This window comes from Molothrus aeneus, chromosome 23 (genome assembly GCF_037042795.1).
Source record: "Molothrus aeneus isolate 106 chromosome 23, BPBGC_Maene_1.0, whole genome shotgun sequence".
In the NCBI taxonomy this organism is placed as follows: Eukaryota; Metazoa; Chordata; class Aves; order Passeriformes; family Icteridae; genus Molothrus; species Molothrus aeneus.
Window position 1 is genome coordinate 1191298 of NC_089668.1, and position 22256 is coordinate 1213553.

At 54.2% G+C, this 22256-nt stretch overlaps 1 protein-coding gene across 1 annotated transcript; it reads right to left on the reverse strand.

The window, feature by feature from the left end:
• Positions 1-941: 941 nt before the first annotated feature.
• GRHL3 (grainyhead like transcription factor 3) lies at positions 942-21320 on the reverse strand. The gene is made up of 16 exons (XM_066564877.1): positions 21304-21320; positions 12565-12751; positions 11789-11850; positions 10410-10746; positions 10033-10112; positions 8371-8524; positions 7730-7841; positions 7482-7576; positions 5826-5984; positions 5302-5380; positions 4930-5063; positions 4357-4391; positions 3660-3748; positions 3492-3577; positions 2615-2679; positions 942-1116 (listed from the first exon to the last, which is right to left on the reverse strand). Exons 1-16 carry the CDS (start codon positions 21318-21320, stop codon positions 1002-1004), a joined length of 1806 nt encoding a protein of 601 aa, XP_066420974.1. The 3' UTR covers positions 942-1001.
• Between the last annotated feature and the right edge of the window lie 936 nt (positions 21321-22256).

The following is a 22256-nucleotide window of genomic DNA, read 5'->3' on the forward strand; positions in this document are numbered from 1 at the left end:
AAGAGGGAGGAGGAAAGGCCCTGGTTTTCATTGGTCAGAGGATTAATTAGAAAATACAGGGCTCCCCTTGGCATCTGATGACCTAAATGGGAAGCAGCTTGAGGCAGTTTGAGCACAGGAGTTCAGGGACCCAGTCCCACCTGGTGACACAGCTGGACATGGTGGCTGCAGAGGGGACAGACCTTGGCCAAAACCATCCTGGAGCCCTTTTGGTGCCTCTGGGGTCACCTCCCTGCCCTGGCTCCTGGCCAGCCCATTCCAACTCCAGAGCTGGGGGAAATGGTTCATTTTCAGTCCTTGAGCCTTTATTACTACAGAATATCCAAAACAACACAACCAACAACACAGTTACAAAAGGAGTTCACGGAGAAATGTGAAGCAGCCTGTGTTTGAAATGCTCTGTGTCACCATACTGAGTCCAGTATAAAACAATGCATATTTATACACATATAAAATACAAAAGGAACAACACAGAAATGTATAAACAGGGGTTGTGGAGGCCTCCGTGGTATTTACAGTCAGAGATGTGCAGGGAGGGTGTTGAGCAGGCGGTGTCCATTCAGCAGAGCTGGGGCTGCAGCTGGCAGAGTCTCTGTGCCAGAGGGGAGCTCAGAGCCAGGCTCAGCCCTGCTGGGAAAGCTCTGCAGGGGCTGTGCAGAGGCCAAGGCCTGGCTGGCATCGCTCCCTGCCAGGGCCACCAGCTCTGCTCTGTGCCCAGGCCTGGCAGTGTCACTTCGTGTGCCCAGCTCTGAAATGGCAGCTCAGGCCCGCTGCCAGAAGGGAATAAAATATAATAAAAAATAATAATAATAATAATAATAATAATAAAGTCAACAGAGCCAAGTTCCACGTTCACAGGATGATGTCACAGCAGTCTGTGGCCCAGCCCCAGGGCCATGGGGGTTCAAGTCAAGGCAACAAGAGCGGGCACGGGGCTGAGTTCTGCGGGGTCACACGTGCCAGCTCGGAGAGAAGTGCCAGGAAGTGCTGCCTGCAGCTCTTTAGAGCTCTTTGAGGATGATCTGGAACTTGTTCTCTGCCTCTACCATGTCCAGCAGAAAGGCCATGTGGTTGCTGTAGTGCTGGATGATGTTGTTGTCCATGTTCACCAGGATCCTGCAGAGAAGAATGGCTGGGTCAGATGCAGCACATTGAAAGCAGTTCACCTTCCCCACTGTGAGGGGCTCAACCACTGCTAATTAATTAATTAAAGCCACGGCACAAGACAAGGGAAGACCCAGCACAGAACATTCACCAAGCCTGGGAGCTCTGTCATGGCACAGGCAGGAATTCCAGGGGCTGCTGGGACTGGGGCTCTGGCCCTGCCTGGTACATCAGAATCCTCCTGGCTGCACCAGCCCCAGCAGCACCCCGAGCCCTGGCTCCAGCTCTGGCCTCCAGCAGGTGCCCCACAGACTCTGTGGGTACCCAGGAGCTTCCCCAGCAGAGCTGATCCCTTCATCTCTGCGTGCCCCAGAGCAGGAGCCAGAGAAGTCACCTGTGCCTCTTGTGCTGTGCTCCCATCTGATTGCTAACCACAAACGATCCCAGGGGTGCTGATCAGGAATCAGCCCTGGATTGTTCCTCCAGACCAAACCTCACCAAGATCCAAAATTGCTCATTATTGCTCCTGAGTCACCCTGGGACCGAGTCCATGTGCTGAGCTCACCCCTGTGGAAGGGCCAAGGCTGGGGCAGGTCCTGCCCTGCTGCCAGGCCAGGCAGTCCCACTGAGCTGCACTGGCTCTCACCTGATGAAGATCTGCCCCTCAAGCTGTAATTACCAGCAGAAGATTGTTTAGGGTGGAGCAATAGGACAAAATTATTGAAAATTAAATCTGGGGGAGCAGGAAGCTGGGCCTGACCCTGCCACCAGCCTGAGAGGAGCAATCTCCAATCTCCCCACACCTCAGGAGTAGCTGTTGGCATGGGTCACATCCAGCCTTCATTAAACCAGGTGTCAAAATTATTTATTTAATCTAATTTCCAGGTGTGGCCTTTCCTTTTCACGAGATACCTCTTTGCTCCTCCTGCCTGGTTTCCCTCTCAGTCATCACCAAACACTCTCTGCTTATCAGATCAAGGCATGAACAAAACCAAAGCCAAACTGAGTGAGGTGGCCTCTCCCCTGAAGCCACCAGTGCTGGTCTTTTCCTTTGGGCAGAAAATTCCCATTTCTGGGGCTAAGGGATGAGCAGCAGGTGGAAGAACTCCTGCTGAATTCAGAGGCTCACTATGGCCCACCCCTCTTGCTGAGCCAGGGACATTCCAGCATTTTTTGGAGCAGCAAACACTGATCCCTCTCTGATAAGTTCTCCATAACCTCAGGCTCTCAGACTGAGACCAAGGATCACCACCAGACTCCCCAAACAGTTCCACCTTCACCCAACTTCCTTTCCTTGGGAGACTTTACCCTCCAAACAAGTATAATACAAACAAGCATTATCCCAAATCTTTAAAGCCCAGAAAGATCTGAGTTTTATATGCTCCAAATAGCAGAGCCTGCCATGGCTCTACCTTTTATTATCTTGTTAAAATGCTCTGGAGCCAATGGCAGGGCCTGGAGAGAGCAGCTCTGGAGGCACAGCAGAAAAGCAGATGAGAGATTAGCTTACCCTCTTTTGCACTTTTTGTAGACTTTATAAATGCTTTCTTCAGGAAGCCCATATTTTTCTGAAATCTGTGAGAGAAAACATGGCAATTCCTCATACTTGTAAAGTGAAATTCCCATGATAAAAATCAAAGATAACAGCAAGCCAGAGAGTTCAGCAGCAAAGGATTCCCCCTCAGTTTTACTGCAGAGAACAAAACCATGACCTGAACATTCCCCTGGGCAAGCTCAGTTTTGGTCTTGGGGTGGCAGGAGTTTTGTAGGTTTTTGCCAAGCATTTTCCATGAGGTTTTTGACTCTCTGTGGTGAGGGATGGGGGAAGGAGAAGATGGCAAAGAATCCGCCGTGCTGACATTTTTAAAACGCCCTATTTTTAAAAGTTTGTAAAACCAACAGAGCTTAAAGTGCAGCCATAAAGCCACCCCAAATCTGGGAGGTTTATTGTTTGTTTCCTTCCCAGCAGTCTCCAGAGAGGGCTGGGTTATCAGAGATGCTGCTGATAACCATGACAGAAATATGTCCTTGTGCTCCTCAAACACGGCCAGGGAATTCCAGCACGAGGCCAGGGAGAGTTTCAGATCACACATCCCAGCCTGGAGAATGGAAAAGGTGTTTGACAGTGGAAAATATGAATGTGCTGTCACAAGAGGAGACTTCCCTGAGGATCTGGATGGGGCAGGAGGTGTGATCCTCCCTCCGCAGCTCAACACAGCCACGCCAGGAGCTCTTGGGACAGCTCAGCTCCCGCTCCCATTCCCATTCCCATTGCCAAGGGAGAGCAGGCAGGAGAGATGAGCAGCCCATGTCCAGCTCCCTGTTCACCAATCCCATTCCCTTTTTTCTGCAGTTTGTCCATTCCCAGGGGGTCTGGGGACACTCACAGCTGTCCTGAGGCCCTGCAGATCCGGGGTCTTCAACATGAGAGCATCAAACACCTCCTCGGACTCCCTGCGCACGTAGAGCAGCACTGCAGGAGGACAGGCCTGGTCAGGGGCTTTGCCACGCTCCCAAAGCCCTGTGGCTCAGGGAGTTGGGGATCCCAGGGTTACCTCTCTGGGGATCTTCGTCCTTGCTGTGCTTTGGGGGCACCGGCTCGAAGTCGTCGGCGAAGGAGGCCCCGCTCCGCTTGAGGGGCAGCCTGGGCAGGGACAAACACACTCAGGAGGGCACAGAGCAGGAGCACAAACCCCTGCAGCTGCTCAGCCTCTGCCTGAGCAGCCACTCACTCCAACAGCCAGCCAGCAATTAGATGTTGGTTTGTAATTACAGCAGCACACGGACAGCTCAGGGAGGGCCTGCAGAGGGTTTGGGGTCACCAAAAACCCAAAAGCTCCTGCACCTCCTGTGGGGCACTGGAATCCCCACACAGAGGGCCCAGGCTGGGGGAGATTCTGCTTTTCAAGTGTGATTTCACTTAATTCCAGATTATTTTCCAGCCTCTGGGTATTTGAGCCCTTCAGGGACAGTTATGATCTTTTATTCTCCCTTTCAGACATTGTCCCCATGAGAACAGCAGGACAATCAGGGAGCAGCTCGTGTTGGAGTGACTCTGACAGGGACAGAAATGTGTCCGTGTTTCTGCAGGCCTGAGTCCCTGCCAGGACAAGGCTTAACTCATGTTCTGACTCTCAGGGCATCAGGGAGACTCTGAGCTGTGTTATCCTGCCCTGGGGTACCCAACAGCCCTGGCATTCCCAAAGGAACTGAGCAGCTGATGGATGGGAAATGCACACTGTGCATCCTCACCTGTTTGCAGAGTTGGGAACAGCAGGAGGGAGCACCTGGAATGCAAAGGAAATGGATCTGTGAGTTTGCACAGCATCACTGTGTGCTGGACAGGCTGGGGAGGCATCTTGGGCACACTTTAAACACGATTTCCCTCCTCCTGACCCATCGGTTTTCCCACACAATTAAACCCAAACATCTGTTTCTTAGATTAAATGAAATTTGATATAAAGAACTTCCCCAGATTCCCTGGTTTTGACAAACTGAGGCAGGGGATGCTGAGCAGCTCTGAAGGACACTGGATGAGGACAGTGGGGGGATGTCCCACCCGCACAGGGACTGAGATGGTCACATTTTGCTATAATTTATTTTCTACTGCTATTTTTGCTCCCCCTGCAGTGCTCTGCAGGTGTGTAAAGCACGGGGATACCTGCAGAGGTTCTCTCACCCTGCACTGCTGCATGGCCGGGCCCTCAGGACAGGGAGTTCACCTCAATCCCACAAAGCTGGGCTGAGCTTGGGGCTGCCCCCGCATTCCGGGGGCTCTGGGGGCTCGGCTCAGGCCGGGAGGGGCAGCCAGGCCGGGGCACTCACCGAGCCACACCTCTGGGGGGCGGAGAAATGCACGTTGGGGATGAAGAGCACGGGCTGCGTCTCCAGGTCGCTCTCGGGCCGCAGGAAGGTGATCTCGTTCCCTCTGAAGCCAGAGAGCAAACAGCCTTTCAGACCTACAGACGGAGAGTCCAGTTCATCTCAGCCCTCGCGCTGGGACAGGGCAGCTCCGTCCCAAGGACGGCAGCACCTCCAGGGCAGCCCAGAACCATGGCAGGGGCTGGGGGAGCTCCTGAGGACGCTGGGGCTGGAAGGAGCCCAGCAGGGGCCTGGCTGCCAGGGGGCTGAGGGCAGCCAAGATCCATGGGAGGGAACCGGCGGGGATTTCAGCACGGAGCACACGCAGGAGCTCACCATTGTTGTTGGAGTCCAGGCACTTTCCTTTCCTTCTGAACTGTTTCCTTTCATCATCCCTCATTTTCCTCTCTGCTCCCTGTGGGAAGATCCAGTGAAATTTAGGACACTGACATTTCCAACATTGGTTCCATGGCCACCTGTGGTGTGTGACACATCGAGGTGAAGGCAGCCTTGACTCAGAAATGGCCACCTCAGGGGCCTTCCCCAGCCCAAGCCAAGACTCTCTGACACTCATAAATTAGAAAAACAAAACTAAAATTTGCTTCTAAAAACAAAACACACAGGCAAGAATAGCTGTGAGAAATTTTTCTATGGGAAGATATCTGAGATTGGGGAAGAACCTCCAAGGAAATTCTCATCTCTTTTGATATTTAACAACTGGTCAAAACCAGAGTCAGAAATAGAGTTTACTGTGAGGCACAGTCAGAGGGCTGGGCTGTTCCAGGCTCTCTCAGCCTTTCTGGTTTTACTCTGGGGCCTCAGGCCAGCTGTGTTTTGGAATGGTGGAGGGAGAGCTGTACCTTGTCACAGAAGATCTTGATCTGGCACACAGCCCTGTGCACCAGCTGGCTGCTGCCACTGCCACAGTCGTAGGTGTCGATCTGCAGGTTCAGGGGCACCCCCTTCACCCCCTTCTGCGAGGAGAAGTCTGTGCTCAGGCAGTTCACCCCAATGAACACCTGCAAACAGGGACAGCGTTGGTGCTGCTGGAAACCTCCCAGGGCCAGCCTGGCAGGGCAGCAGTTGGATTCCACCTGAGCCTCTCCCCCCACACCTATTCCAGCTCTTTAACCCGGCCTCTCCACCCCCAAAATCCTGCCTGGGGATGTTCTTGCTGATATTTCTGATCTTTCATTTGAAAGGGACCCTCAGACAGCAAAGCCCTGCAGGAAGGGAGGAGGGCAAGGCTGCAGCCTCAGGAATTGCCCAGCAGTGCTGCTTAAATAAATATTCATCCCACACTGGGCTCTTTTATCACCAGGAGGGAGTTAACTCCAGGGGGAACTCTGGAAGGAAAGCTGAGCACAGCTCGAATCCAAATTCTATCTCCAAACTGCCAATTCACTGCTGTGACCTTGGAATTCCCCTGGACCCTGGGGACAGATTTGCAGGTGGAGAAGCTCCAAGAGCTCCCTCAGCTGAGGATTTCAGCCCTGAAACCCGATGTCAGCTCCAGTCAGTTCTTAGGAAAGAAAACCTCTTCACTGGGGGGTAAAGTTTAATTGGAGAGGGAGCAGTAACAGGTGCCATGGCCAACCCAAACAGCCAAACACCCAAATACCTGACCCCTCCTGCTCCCAGCCCCTGACCCCTCCTGCTCCCAGCCCCTGACCCCTCCTGCTCCCAGCCCCTGGCCCCTCCTGCCTCACTCCCAGCTCTCTGAAGTCTCACCTCTCCCTGCCCCAGGCCAGTGAGTGAGCAGAGTTTCTGCTAAGAGTTAAATCCAGGTTTGCTGAGATGCCCCCAGGGCTTGCCACATACCTGACATATTTCCATTTCTGACAGCTCTGCCTTGAAGACATTTGTTAACCTCTTGGGTTGTAAAAGACCCAGGTTGCCTTTGGGCTTATTGAGATCCCAAAGCCAGGCAGGGTTTTCCCAAGCTTCAGAGACCTGGGGTATTTATGCTTTTCTTTTTTTTTCTTAGTTACTTCATCTGTTTTTCAATCCCCACAGATACAAAGTGTTAATGAGAGAGTCTGAGATGCAGAAGAGACAGCAGAGCTGCAAAGGCTTTGCTGAAATGAACTTTGCTGGTTTTAAGGTGAAAAGGGATCTTGTGACCTGCCTGGCTCCCTTCCCCATCCCACATCCCACAGAAGGGTGGTCAGTCTGTCTGCATCCCCCTGCTGCAGAGGGGGCTCTTTGTTCCCTGAGCTGGGGCTTATTTAAACAGGCTGCAGGTACATGTGAGCAGAGCCCTGAAGTGCTGCAAAACCCTTTCTTCAGAGTTATCCATCAGCACTAAGAAAACATCCCTGAGCCAGTCTGGGTGTACCCAGAGTGTTTGTTAGCTCATGGCAGTGCCTGAGCACATCTGAGGCACGGTGTCCTGCTGTCCTGCCAGGCAGACACTGCAGTGGCTCTGCCCCTCTCTGACACTGGGCTGGGCTCTCAGGAGGGAGCTGCAGCTTTGCTGAGCACCATTCCCAGCTCCCTCCACGGGCACTTTGTACCTTGGCTTCCTCGTGGACGTTCCACACGAAGGACAGGGCGTTGTAGGCCAGCTCCTCGATGTTCTGCACCGTGTTGAAGTTCTCCTTGCAGTCAGCTGTGAGAGGGGAGGAGCAGTCAGCACCGGGCAGAAACTGGCGACATCCCCGAGGCTCCCACCCCCAAATCCTGCCCCGGCTGACTCCAGAGCCAGGGAGGCCCTGCAGTGGAGGCAGAAGCTGCCCAGCCCAGGTGTGGCAGCCCCTCGTACCCACGTCGATGACTCTCTGCTTGGCCGTGGGCTGCCGCGAGTGCCAGTGCTTCCAGAACTTCAGCTGCTCCGTGGGGATCTTCTCATTGTCAAACACGATCATCACCACGCTCTGCAACACAGCAGCACAGCCAGCTCAGCACAGAGCAGTGATCAGTGTCCTCCTACCCAGCACAGCCAGCTCAGCACAGAGCAGTGATCAGTGCCCCCCTGACCCTTCCATCCTGCACTGCCCTCGGGGCCACGTGAAACTGGAAATTTTATGCTGAGGAAGCTGAGGAGGGCAAGGGAAGGGATTTGGGCTCAGCACATTGATCTCAGGGGCTGCTCCAAGGCCTGGCCACACGTCCCAGGAGCAGGATGGGGACCCTGTCCCTGGCTCAGAGCTGCTCCCAGCAGGGCCCCACTGCCCCTTTGTGCATCCCTGAGCTCCTGTGACAGGTTCCAGCTGCCAGGGAGGCTCTGCAGGGCAGCAGAGGATTATCCTGTGGGACTGAATCCACCCCATTCACCCCTTTAAGCTAACATGAGCCACAAAGCCATTCCTGCTCACGTTCAGCTCCGTTCCCAGGCCAGAGGAGCTGCTGGATGTCCCATTCCAGAGCTGTCAGCAGAGCTGTCAGCCTGTCTGTGTCTCTTACCTTCACTTTATTTGAGGACAAGTGCAAACATTTGCTGTCTCCAGCTGTCCGCAGTGTGATGGGGTAGAACTGTCCTTTGTTGAGGTAGGCCATGGGAGAGTCCCCAGATTTGATGTGAATGGCTTTGGGTGACCCCAGCGTGTATTCAAAGTCACTTGGATGGAACAAAGAGAAGGATGAATAAGCACACGCTGCTGTTTCACTGCAAAAGCAAAACAGAGCCCCAGGAGCCTCCACCCCACGGGTTACAGGCTCCAGTTTCTGCTCCATTCCCCACCTCACACACCCTGACACAGCACAGCACATTCTGATCCTCCCCAACACCCTGGGGACCAGCACTGCTCCAACAGCCTCATTTTACCCCTCAGCTTTGGCTTAAAAACGCCTGGATGTGACTGCAGCCAGCGCTTTTGTGTGGATGGCAGCAGAACCATTGCTCAACCAGCAGCCTGCAGCAAAACACACAAAAATGGGAACCTGTGAAGGGACCTTTACAACATCCTAAACTCAGCTTCCTGTCTCCAAATCCATACCCAAACTGGCTGAGCCAGGAAGACTCTCCCTTAATGGTCCTGTAGAAGGACCTGCAGGACACCAACACCTGCTTGGTTATGCAGAGCTGGGCTCAGAATCCCAGCTCATGGTGGGCACCAACTTTAATCTCTAAGAAAAGCCTTGTGGTGGCACACAGAGAGGGTGTCACTGCTGGCACTGGAAATTTGAAAGAAGAGCCTGAATTCAGCAGCTCTCAGGCCTTCAGCAGCAGCTGAGCACTGAAACCATGAGGCCACAGCTGGTTTCTGCTGGGAGGAATCCGTGCAAGCCACCACCTGTACAGGAGCCTTCACTCAGACCCTTCAAGTGCCCTGTTTAGTCACCAACCCATCTTCTTCCTGCTCCACCTCCTGTGATGCCATCTCTGAAGATGGGCTTGGCAGCTCCTCTTATCTGCAGCCAGGAGAGCCAGAGAACTTCAGTGCACAAATAAACAGTGAGCAGGGAGCCTCTGCTGTCTGTGTGAACATCCCCACGTCTGACAGCTGACTCACCCAGTCAGCTGACTCAGGAGCAAATAAAAAGTGGGAGGTGAAATAATGTTACCTGCTGGGAGGTTTGATTTGGTATCTGGAGCAGCAAAGCTCTGCCTGGCAGAGGGGTGGAAAGGAGGAAGAAATCCCTCTCATGTTTTAGGAATGAGAGGCAGTGGCACCCTCTAAAATCAAGGCTGACTAACAGTGCTAAGTGAGAACCTAAACCTTAGATTAGGGGAGGCTGATGATCACCCTCATGCCCTGCCAGCCTCCTTTTCCCTGTCATTTACCCCATCCCAAGTGGCCTGTGGGGAGATGGTGCAGCCACCTGGGTCCCTCTGTGTCACCCAGCCGAGCAGGAAGGGGCTGTCACCCCGAGAGGGGACAGCAGCTGGCCCTGGACTGGCCCCAGTCTGGGGGCTGAGCAATCCCAGCTTTGGTCCAAAAGCTCACGGGGCAGCCCCTTGCTCCAAAAACACCAGGGAGACACAACTGGTGTCTGCACAAGCACGGGATCTGAAATTGCTCTGGTCACTGCCAAGGCTGGACTGGGGACAGGAAAGGGATGCAGTCCTTCCCCAGGAAAGAGCCAAGAGTTCCCTGGAAGCCCAAAGCCCTGGATTGCTGTTACCTCTTCACTCCATCTGTGGGGTAACTCTCGGGGCAGGGTGGCTCTGGCTGGGGTTTGAGGATGTCACTGAAGAGCAGCGTCTGCAGACGAGAGCAAACACAACCCAAGAGTCAAACCTCTCGTGGCTTTGGGCATTCAGCTCTCCCAGACACCACAGCACATGACCTCCAAAATCAACAAAAAACCCAGAAATCCAACAGGAACAGGAACAGCTCAGTGTCCCCAGAGCCCAGCCTGACCCCCAAAATCAACATAACCCCCCAGAAACCCCACAGGAGCAGCCCAGTGTCCCCAGAGCCCGGCCTAACCCCCAAAATCAACATAACCCCCCAGAAACCCCACAGGAGCAGCCCAGTGTCCCCAGAGCCCGGCCTGACCTCCTGGGGGTCCTCCTTGAAGGTGCTGTCGGGCTGCCAGCGCTGCTGTGCCGGGGCCATGGGCAGGCTCTCAAACAGGGAGTTCAGGGAGCTGCTGTCATACACGTCCCCAGGGGCCACCAGGAAGTTGTCTGGGGGGGCTTCCAGCTTGCTGGTGCCTGGGGGGAGCAGGGCTGCCTTGTGAGGGGCAGGGACACCCTCGAGACTCAGGCCATTCTTCTTGGGGGGCTCGCAGAACTCCTGGCTCATGGAGACGTTTTCTGACAGCAGCTTCATGAGATGGGCAGAGCCATCGAAGGAGGGCAGCTCAGGCTCATAATCCATGCCGTGGCAGTGCCTGCTGGAGAGAGTCCTGGCTCAGGGCAGGGCAGAGGGGGCGCCCCCAGCTCGGTGGCACTGCCAGCAGGGCCTGCATGTGCTGCTGGCCTGGCTGCCAGGTGACCCCCAGTCAGCCCAGCAGCTCCTGCTGGGCCTGGGAGCAGTGGCAGCCACTGGGGACCTCCACCCACAGCTCTCAGGGCAGGCAGCAAGGGCCAGAGGTGCTCAGCAGATAAGGGGTGACCACGGGGAGCCAGGGAATTGGGTCTGGATGTGGTTTGGGGCTGCACATCCACTGCTCCTTCATTGAGGCCACCACGCACTCAGAGCAGCAGGGGTGATAACAAAGGTGATGCTGTGTGGGCTGTCCATCATAAGACTTTTTATGGCTCATCCATGCTGAAAGTTGATTTTTTTATATCCTTTTTTAAGGAAAACCAATTATTGTACAAATTCACAAACTCCAGCAACTTAGGAAGCAAAAAGCAAAACCAGCTTAACTCAATTTACTTCTGAAGTATCACTGGAGGTTTATTCTGTCCAGTGGTTCAAAACTGACAATGCCAAAGTACACAGCATCCAGGAAGGGGAACTGAACTCACAGTGGCAAATGAGCCATTAATTTAATAGTCAATTATCTGAAAACCTCAAAGGACAAATGGGAGTCACTGGAAGAGAACCCTGGGAGAGTGGAACAGAAACTCTCATCAGCCCAGGGAATGAAGGAGGATTTGGCCATTCAGTGCTCAATCCTTCTGCCCTTTGCAGTTGCCACAAAATAGGAACTAAAGGCAACTTCTTCAGCTGCTGCAAATCTGCAGAACCCCTGTGAACACAGCCAGACAGATGCTCAGCTGTGTAAATGGGTGTAGCTCCATTTATTCCTGCTTGGGACCTGGCCTAAAGAATTTTAATGTGTGTCTCAGGGTTAATGAGCTGCACTGTTGCTGGTAATAACACCGTGCTTTGATGTCTATTTTCTGCAAGCTCAGAGCCCCATCCTGCATTTCAGCAGCTGCAGGAGAGTGAGGCAGCCCCAGAGAGCAGGAACTGAAGCCAACCTCTTTGCCAGGTCATTGCGTGCCATCATCCCAGCTGGCAGAATCCTCTTCTCCTTGGGCACCTGGGACAGGGCACAGCAGAGGTTGGTTAGGGGAGGATTTTGTTAAAGGGAAGCAGCAGAATTGGCCCTGTCTAATAAAACCAGATAAAACCTCACGAGAAGAACAAACAGCAGAGCTGGGCTCTGCCCTGGGCTCCCAAATAACCCTGGACAAGCACAGCAGCTTCTTCTGGGCAGGACTGTAAAGGCCCCCAGGTGAGTGGGGACATCACTGGTATTGCCTCCAATCAGAGCCACATTTCCCAAAGCTCCATCCTCCAGCAGCACTGGGAGAATAAAACTGGTGGGCTCTGCAAGGCTGCTCCAGCTCAACAGCTCTCAAAGCCCTCATGGGTACAAATCCAGACTCAAGGCCCTGGGTTCAGCTTTTCCACATGTTCTGGATTCCCTCCAAGTGCTGGTTTGTGCCTCAGTTTACCTCTGGGGACACTGCTGGCACTGTGTGGTGTTGGAGAAACAATTGGAAGGCTCAGGAGATGGGGAAGCTCAGTAGAGAGGTCCCCTCCTAAGGTGGTACATGTTTGACACACATTCTACACCTCTTTTGCCCAGTTTTGCCCCAGTTTTACCCAGTTTTGCCCCAGTTTTGCCCCAGTTTTACCCAGTTTTGCCCAGTTTTACCCAGTTTTGCCCCAGTTTTACCCCAGTTTTACCCCAGTTTTACCCAGTTTTGCCCCAGTTTTGCCCCAGTTTTGCCCAGCCCAGGGCACCCACCATGTAGTAGTCGTAGAGGAGGCTGAGGGCGGCCACGCTGTCGTCGTCCCCGTTCACCCTCATCATGGCCTTGGTGGCTGCAGTCAGGGGGTTCTCCAGGTAGGTTTTCCAGGCCTCATCCTCGCTGGTGTAGGGGAATTTCTGGAAGTTCATGGTGTCATTCTTCATCAGGCGCACGGATCTGAAACTGGGGGCATCAGGAATGAGCGAGGAGCTTTTCCCCCAGAGCTTTCCATGAGCACAGGAGGGGCTTCCCGAGGGCTCTGTGGCATGGGGGAGGGATCCTCTCCTGGTCCTGAGCTCCCAGAGCCTTTGGGATCACCCCCTCTGCTGCTGTAGCTGGGCACAAAACCAGGCCAGGGCCTCCCCAGGGGCAGCTGCTCCCTGTCCTGCCCAGGGAGGCAAAGCCCCTCAGCTGCTCCTTCCTGCAGCCCCATCCTGCCCTGCCCCAGGTGCTGCACACTGAACAGGGAGCAGGGAACAATTTTCCCTTGGATGTGGAGCTCCAGGCCAGCACAGCCCACAGTCAGTGCCCAGATGCAACCAAACCTCATTGTTTTCCTTTGCTGTAATCCACGGTTTTAAATTATTTTTTCCCAATCATTTGTAGCTGATTTTACTCAGAGGGAAGCAGACAGGCAGATCACAACCCCCTCCCTTCCACTAAAAAATTCCTGACTGAGGTGAGGCTCATGGGACTACGTGAGAAGCAACACACCAAAATAATGCCCTGCCTGTCCTCACTTCTGGCACTTTCTCCAGGCCTCTCCATCTTATGTTAATAAACTGTCAGACACTTAATTGCCCAAACATTGGTCATCTTTCCTTTTCCTGCAGCAAGCCCTGCCAGCAGTGCCTCTGTGCATTCCCTGGGAGGTTGGAACCATGGAATCCTGGAACTGTTTAGGTTGGAAAAGACCCCAGAGATCTCTGAGTCCAACCTTTGAGGGAATCCCAGCACATCCACAGAGGCTGAGCCACTGGCCCTGCTCCTGTCACACCTTCCTGTCACCTGCACCTGCTGCCACCACCACAGCTCACACCATTCACAATAAAACATCTCTGGGGACAAAAATTCCCCTTTCCTCAAAGTCCAGGAAGGGCAAGACTGGGTTTTATCAGAAGAAAGGTTTGAAAAATCTCCAAAGTTGCCAAGAGCTGACTGGAGTTGAACCACGACATCACCTGATATTTGTTCATGGAAAGGCAAAGGAAACTTCAGGAGTTACAGCAATGAATGCTGCAGTTGAATGGCATTTTTATAAGGAATATGTTGTTTTCATTAAGCCACTCTCCGTGTGTTTAAAATAAGTTCTGGTGTAGATTTTTTAAGTGAATCATTCAGAGAACAATAATTCCTCTTGGGAGGAACCTGGCATCCCTGAAGCTCCCCATGGTTGCTCTGCCACCTGCACAAATTCCCATTGAACCTGCAGGGACGGCTCAGGATGCTCCAGGCTCAGGCTCCCGAGCTCTCCCTGGCTCAGAGTCCTGCTCTGGTGCCTCCCCTGCCTAACAAAACAAATGACAGCACGGAATTACTCTGCAGTTCAGGAATTACAGCTGATTTTTTCCATGAGGCCACCGAGGGCTGTTCCTGCTGTCCCTGCCACCTTTTCCTTCAGGATCCTCTGCTCTCCCTGCACCCCCGGGCTCCGTGCTGGGCAGGGCTGGGCTGGCAGCGCCCCCGGGCGTAGCGGGCCCCGCTCCCGGCCCAGCAGTGCCCGGGCACTTTCGCTGTCTTCAGCGCTTCTCACGCAGCCTTCCTCCCCCTCCTCCTCCTCCTCCTCCTCCTGCTCCTGCTCCGGTGCCGGCACTGACTCAGGCTCTGCTCCCCTGCCCGGGCAGGATCCGCAGCTCCCCAGGGACAGCGGCAGAGCTCGGGCCGACCTGGGAACCGGCACAGATAAACACACGGGGCAGGATGGAGCAACAAAGCACCCGGGAGCTTCAAAACACCTCCCAGATTCCCTGGGAGATTTGTCCTCCCCCAACGAAAGCATTCCGTGTGTGATTGTTCCCTCCTGCCCCTCAGCTCTGCTGGGAGAAGCCTGGAAAAGGCACCCGGGGACACCTGCCCTGCCCCAGCCTGGAGAGAGCAAAGTGCCCTGAGCTGGGGAGAGCCCAGCGTGGGCACACAGAGCCCCTGGTGCTCCTGGCAGCAGTGGGACAGCAGGACAGCAGAGCTCAGGACAGCAGGACACACAGGGGCCTGGGGAGGCAGAGCAGCTGCTCCATGCACTGGAACTGCCCTGGGTGACTGGAATTGCACCTTGATCCCACCTTGCTCCTGTCCCAGAGTCCCTGGGATCCCTGGCAGGCTCTGGGATGTGTGGCTGGAGCCCCTCAGAACCCACCCTGCAGGGACTGAGGGAACACCCACCCCATCCACTGGTCCTGAGACCAGCCCTGCTCTGAGCCTGCTCCCAAAGGTCACCACAGCTCCCCAGGGTCTGAGCAGAGGTGATCTGAGCAGATTAGCAGGTGTGGTGACAAGTCCAAGGCACCTTTCTGACACCAGGACCTACAGGACACACAGATCCCATCAGCAACCCCTGGGAGGCACAGCTGCAGGGAAGAGACCCAAATCCAGATCCAAACACGCCAGGAAAGTCACCCAAATCCACATCCAAACACAGCTGAACTTTACTTTCCTCCTGCCTGCGATGCCCCTGCACGTGGCCAGGCCCTGTTTGCCCATTCCAAGCTCCCTGCTGCGTTTGGCAAGGCCAGAGCTCCTTTCCAGGCCAGGGAAACACAAACCTGGGAGCAGCACCTCCCTCCCTGCCCTCTGTGCACGCTGGAGCCTGGGGCCATGTGCAGAGCAGGGTTTGGGGCAGGGAGCAGAGTGTTTGTTTCCAAACACTGGGGAGTGTGGCACAAGGTGATCCCGGCCCCTCTCCCACTCCAGCCCACCCCACCTCTGTTTCCCCAATTTCTCCTGGTGATGGATAAACACTGAGGGCTGTGCTGGAAAGGAGAACATGCCCAAAGGGTCCAGCTGGGGACAGAAGTTAAGCAGGAAAGAGCCCTTGAACTCCTCCTGTGGCTGTGGGAGGCTGGTGCTGCTGCCTTTGTTCTCTCCACTGCCCCTGATTAAGCCCAGCCTAAGCCCTGGCCCTGCCAGATGCTGGTGGCTGCAGAGCAGATCACACTGAGCCCCTGGGGAGGCACAGGACAGAGCCCCCAGCCCTGAGGAGCTCAGGGGTGCCCCAGGCAGCTCCTGTGGGGGTTCCATCAGCTCTGGGCCTGGGCACTGCCCTCTCCTCCCTCCTGAAATGGCCCTGGTGCTGCCCAAGCCCTTGTCAGGAGCTCAGGGCAGGAGCAGCAGTGCCCTGGCAGGGACTGTGGCCTGCAAACCCCTGCCAGGGAGGACAGAATCCCACCACGTGCCCTCAGGGCTGAAGCCAAACCTCTCCGCTGAGCTGGGATTTTGTAATTCCTTTGCAGGTTTAATAAACAAGCACACCTGAAGACAAAGTGACAGCACAGCCAGCAGTGAGGGCATTGTCAGCAGCCCACTCACACAGCCAGCAAAAATCCAAACAGAGACAGAACCAGGAAAAAAAACCACAGAAAGAAACACAACAAACACAGCCCAAGGATGGAAAACACTGCTGGGGTGCCAAGCACAACACGGTGTCACCCCACAGCCCAGGCTCTGTCCCCTGGCCCCTGACCTGCACTGCCCACGGGACATTTCCTGGGATATTTTCTCTGGCAGCTGGAGAACAATGTGGGCTCTGTCCCTGGGTTTGTGCAGGGGCCTTTCAGCAGCACCTCAGGCCAGGGTTAGCTCAGCTCAGCCAGCTGAGGATGCCCAGCAGGGCAGGGGCTTCTCCTTCCCTGGACCCAGGGGCACAGGGGGGTCCAGGACCCTCCCCAGCCTGGCCCAGCGCAGGGGACCCTGCAGGATGTGCCTGCCTGGCAGGGGAAGGAAAGGGAACACAGGAACAGCTTTGGAAATGGCTCCTGATCCCCACAGGGCTCCCTGGATGCTCAGTGGGGAGTCCCTGGTGGGGTGGGGTGGGCACTGATCCCCCCAGCAGATCCAGGGGGGCTCTGCAGGCTGAGCCAGACAAACCTGGGATCCCCTCCCCTGGCCCTCCTGGCACCCACCAGGAAACCTCAAAGCAGCTCCACATTTGTCCCTTCTCACCCAGCCTAACTCCTGCTTTTGCAGCTCAGCAGAAGGACCGGGGACAGGACTGGCTCTGAAATGCCTCATCCTGGGCTGTTCAGCAAAGGTGAGAGAGCAGAACCAGCCCTGAAGCTCTGCTGAGAATCTCAGCAGCCCTGGGCTGCTCTGCCTCTGCAGCCTGGGACAATCCAGGCTGTGACATTTGGGGTTGTGCCTTACCCCAGAACATCACCCTGGAGGGATCCACCCACCCCATCCCTGCTTTAGTGCCTCCCCTGCCCCACAGAGCAAACCCCAGCACAGAATCCCTCTGCAGCTCAGGCATTAGGGCTGGCTTTTCCAGAGCAATTTCTGATGTCAGATGGCTCCGTTTTGGGGTGTCCCGACTTCAAAGGGAGACACAAAAGCAGGCCCTGAGCACTTCTGAAACATTGCTGTAAACTCCACTCTCATTCCTGTTTTCACTGTGGACAGACACAGACACTTTATGTACAGCTATTCCTGGACACAAGCCCCACACTTTGCACTGAGGCTCCCAGTGCTTCACCCACCAAAAGGGAGATTTCACAGGTAATTTTTGTATCTTCTCTAAGTCCAACAGCCATGACTTTTAAATAAAATTTTAAAAAACACCACTTTACAAGATGTGGATTTAAAACCCACCAATGGAAGCCATAATACACAAACTTCTGCAATGAAATTTGTTTCCTTTTTACTGCTCTTCACATAATGTGGGTTTTTAAGCCAGTAATCAGCTATTATGGGTTGTCTGTGCTGAGAACAAAGCCCAGCTTTACTCAGGGGTCTCTGCTTCCCTCAGCTCATCCTGCCAGAGGCTGCTGCAGGGACACCTGGGGATGTCCCAGGTTTCCAAGGAAGCAGAGAGACAGGGAGAGCAGAGATTGGGGATCTCAGCCTCACAGCTCTGTGCAGCCTCAGCACAGTGGGGTCCCCCCAGCCAGGGCTGTGCTGATCCCCCCCTGCCTGGCACGGGGCTGGTGCCCTGCTCAGGGTGCCACAGGTGGATCCTGTTGCCCAAGAGGCTCCAGGAAGCTGTGCCAGGGCAGGACACTTGACAGGAGCCTCACATGGAGCAGCTGCTCCTGCCCTGCCCTGCCCCACGCTCTGCCAGCAGCTCCAGGGCCCTGCAGAGGCACAGCCAGGGTGGGCTCCCCCTGTGCCCACCCTGGAGGGACCTGGGCAATCTCAGCTCCAAGGGGCAGCACAGGTGTCCCTGTGCTCTGGGGCAGGGTCCTGGGAGCACAGGAGCAGCAGCTGCTCCTTGGCTGTTCCACACAAAAACCAACCCCAGCACAGGGAGCTTCAGACAAGGGTTCTGCCAAACAAACCTGATTGATCCCATGGCACCAGACCTTTCTGCAGAGCTCAGAGTGCCCAGGCAGGGCAGGGCACACAGGAGGGGTGCAGAGCAGGGGCAGGGGGCAGTGCCAGCTGCCCTGGGGCTCTCAGCACTCCAGTGTGAGCAGGCTGGGGACAGGGGTGGCTCTGGATCAGCCACACCCAGAGCCAGAACAGCCCTGACACCTAAAGGGACAGGAAATGAACCACCAGAGCCTGCAGTGGTTTGGGGTGGAAGGGACCATCCAGGCCATGGCAGGGACACTTCCCACCGTGCCAGGTTACTCCCAGCCCTGTCCAGCCTGGCCTTGGGCACTGCCAGGGATGCAGGGGCAGCCACAGCTGCTCTGGCACCTGTGCCAGGGAGGAATTTCTTCCCCATATCCCATCTAACCCCAATCTCTTCCATATTTCTGACCCTCCAAGCCTTGGGAACTTGGCTGTGAGCAATGGCATCCAATCACATGTTCAATAATGAGTCCAACTGATTCCCATTCCTCAGCTGCTGCCTTTTTCCTCCTCACACAAGCCCAGGATCCCTGTCCCTGCCAATCAGCTGCTCCCAAGGGCTGGCAGGTGCAATCCAGGTACAAGTGCATCTTTGGATGGATGTGTTACACTGATCAACAATTCAAACCCCAGCCAGAACCAAGGCAGAGCAGATCCTCCTCCAGGAACTCTTTATTCTGCAAATTTCCCTGGAACCATTCCCATGGACCAATCAGCCCCAAATGTGACCCAAAGCATCAAAGCAGAGATCCTGTGCAAATGTTGATTCACTCCTGCTTTGAGTCTGCAGTTTATTCAGAGGGCTTTACTCCTTTGTTGGGAATTGCATAGCAGGTATTTGATTGTTGTTTCTTTAATTTACAAATCTCTTTTTCTCTTTACATAACTTAAAAAAAAAAAAAAGAATCTGAGCCAGCCTCCCTTGCTCCAGCACGGTTATCCCTTGTGTGCTTTGCTGCCAGGATTTTATAAAAGGGCTTTAACTTTTCATTCACCAGGAGCATAACTCAAGTTTTAATAACACACCTTATGCATGACAAAAATTTGCTTCTGGCGATCATGGTTTCGACCACAAAACCACAACTGGGAGTAACTCCTGGTTAACTCCTTCCAGCCCACGCAGGCAGAGTTAGACACAGGTTCAGTTTAGAGGACTATGGAAATCAGCAGTTAGAATATTTTATAATAGGCAAAACATCTCCCCCTCCCATGCCCCGCTGCTCCCTTCCCAGCCCTCTCTGGGAATTTTAAGTCCCAAAGGGAGAGGTGGGAAGGGACCATCCAGGCCATGGCATTTTGAGCGAGGAAATGGAGATATCACAGCTCCTGCACATCTGGGCAGCTGTGCCCGGGGCACGGCCACCGCTCCCTGGCCATTATCCCCAAATTCGCAGCTCCTCGGAGCCCCTCAGCTCCCGGAGGGGCTTTAGCAGCCTCTTCTCAGCTCCTGCCCTCGGAGCAAACCGGGGCTGAGCCCTTCCCTGCTCCTCTGGTCCTGCGGAATTCCCATTCCAGGGAATTCCCTGCGGAGCTTTGGGCGAGCAGCTCGGGCCCGGGCTGGGCTCGGGGCTGCCGCTCCTCCCGAGGGATTCAGCCCTGAAATAAAGCGGAATTTCCCGAGATCTCAGATCCTCCCCAAGGATCATTTGTGGGAAAGGCTCGCACGGAGCCCCGGGGCTCTCCCCTGCCCCGCAGGCTCAGGGTTAACAGCCCTGGCAGGGCAGAGGCAGCAGCCGTGTAATTCCCGGCCCTAATTAGCGATAAATCCATCAATCGCACTCCCCAGAGCCAAACGCGTCCTCGCTCTCAAACCTAAAGAGCACCGGTTCTAAATGACCCAAACACTTCCGAAAGCGGAAATTTCAGCGACAGATTCTGAATGGATCCGAGCAGATTGATCCCGCGATTTACATAAAATAATAATTACTGCCGTGCCTTTTCGGGGTTCTTAATTAGGAGGAGATGGGCTGACACAGCAGCTCTGGCAGGCTCGTAAACACACACGGGTTTCTCCCAAAAAACACCTTGGAAGCAGCGGATCTCTACACAGATATTTGTAATTTCTCTTTCTCGATGAATGTTTTACACCCAGATCCTTCACGCAGGGCTCAGGGCTGGGCTGGCGTTTAGCCCTGCCTGCCAGCGGCGTTCAGCAGCTTCAATCCCCGCTCTGCAGCCGTCCCCGCACCCTGGCAGCCAACCCGACACTTGCTGGCCTTTATTTCAGAGGTGCGAGGCACGAGGTGCTGTGCTGGTACCATCGGCAGCCAAAACTCCAAAATGTTTCGGAGGTGCCAAAATTAGAAACGAGAGTTATACGGGATCGATGGGTGTTAAAAGCTTTTTCTTATTTAAAAGATTAAATTCTTTGACAGGGTCGTAGTGTGAATCCATTTACTTAACAAAAAAAAAAAAAAAAACCCAAACAAACAGCAAAAAACACCCAAAAACCAAACCCCAAAACAAACAAAAAAACCAAAGAAAGAAAAAAAAAACCTGCACCCAAACAAACAAACAAAAAAAAAATCATAAACTCCTCAACAAAAACAACACACAACAATCCTAGAAACTAGAGCCTGGTAGATACTTTGGGAGGTATTTTCTCAAATAAATAGATATAAAATGAAACCAGATTCCTGTAGCTGCTGTTAGGTTTTGTTGGACAGAGGCAGAGCAGATTCTCTTTAGACAGAAACCCCGTGTGTCAGTTTTAGCTGCGGATAAAAAACTAACGAGGATCGTGGTTTTTAACAAGTCCCAGGTGAAAAGAAGTGATTGGTTCCTGAGAAGCGATTCCTCCCCAGGACAGCACCAGCTCAGGCGGCGACAGAAAATCAGGAAAATGTTCCCATCCCGTTCTGTACCGCTTTACCAACAGCTGGGCAGGCAGAGGAGCAGCCCGGGAATCTCCTCCAGCCCCGGCAGCGAGAAAAGGGGAGAGGGGAAAAAAGCTCCGTTTACAGCAGCTCATGGGAAATTTCACCAAAACAGAGAAGGGAAAAAGGCTCACACTTATCCAGCTCATGGGAAATTTCACCAAAACAGAGAAGGGAAAAGGGCTCACACTTATCCAGCTCATTGGGCATTTCCCCAAAGCAGAGAAGGGAAAAGGGCTCACACTTATCCAGCTCATTGGGCATTTCCCCAAAGCAGAGAAGGGAAAAGGGCTCACACTTATCCAGCTCACGGGGCACCGAGGCAGAGGAGAAGGGATAAAGGCTCGCACTTACTCCAGCTCATTGGACATCGCCGCGGTGAGTGCTCGGCAGCGCTGGCTCTCTCGGCTGCTCACACGGACATTCCCTGCCAGGTGTTTGATTTATGGCAGCGCTCGCACAGGTGGGGCGGCCGTGCCGGGATTGGCTGCCGGGACAGGTGCCCTGGGACAGGTACACCCAGACAGGTGCAGTGTAACCCTGTCCCTGCCGGCCGCCAGGGAAAAGCCCCCGGGGAGAGGAGAAAGGGGCGGGATCGGGGATTCATCTCGGGGATAATGAGTTTCAGTTTGTGGATGGGTTCCATGCCTGCCGTGCCAAGGAGCTGTCATTTCTATGGAGCTGGGGGCTGGTTCGTCCTTCGCTGTTTCTTTATATATAAATACACTCAAAATACACGAATTTATAAAGGAATGAGTTAGGGAAGGAGAGACTTTCCTCTCATTTCTCCGTGGTAGTTGTACTGACGGGAAAACCCTTTCCTGCCTCTCCTCACCTCCTCTCAGCCGCTCACTCCAGAACCACAAGGAGTTTTTTTTTTCCTCCCTCTTAAAAAATGAACCTTAACCCCCCTAACTTTAGGTACCAGGTCATTCCCTAAATATCCTGGCTCAGGCTCTGGGTCTGGCAGGAGCAGGGCTAACCTGTGTGGGATAACCTTTCTCTGTTTGGGGGCTTTGGGAAGGGGCTGCAGGAATCCCACCCAGGCAACACCTCTGCAGCAACTCCCCTGCACCCGGGGAAAAGGTTTGTGCAATAGAACAAAACTCATCAGGGATTCAAGCCCTCTTGCTGGATGGTTTCTGTCATCCGTGTTGCAATGAGGAGCAGAGGATGGGCTCAGCCGTGACTCACGGTGACTGGGTTTGGAAGGCAGGAGAGGATTTTGCCAGGCAAGTTGATACAAGCCTTAAAACAAAGGGAAAAAGAAAAGCTTCCACCCCTCGTTCTCACCCCCCCATCCACCG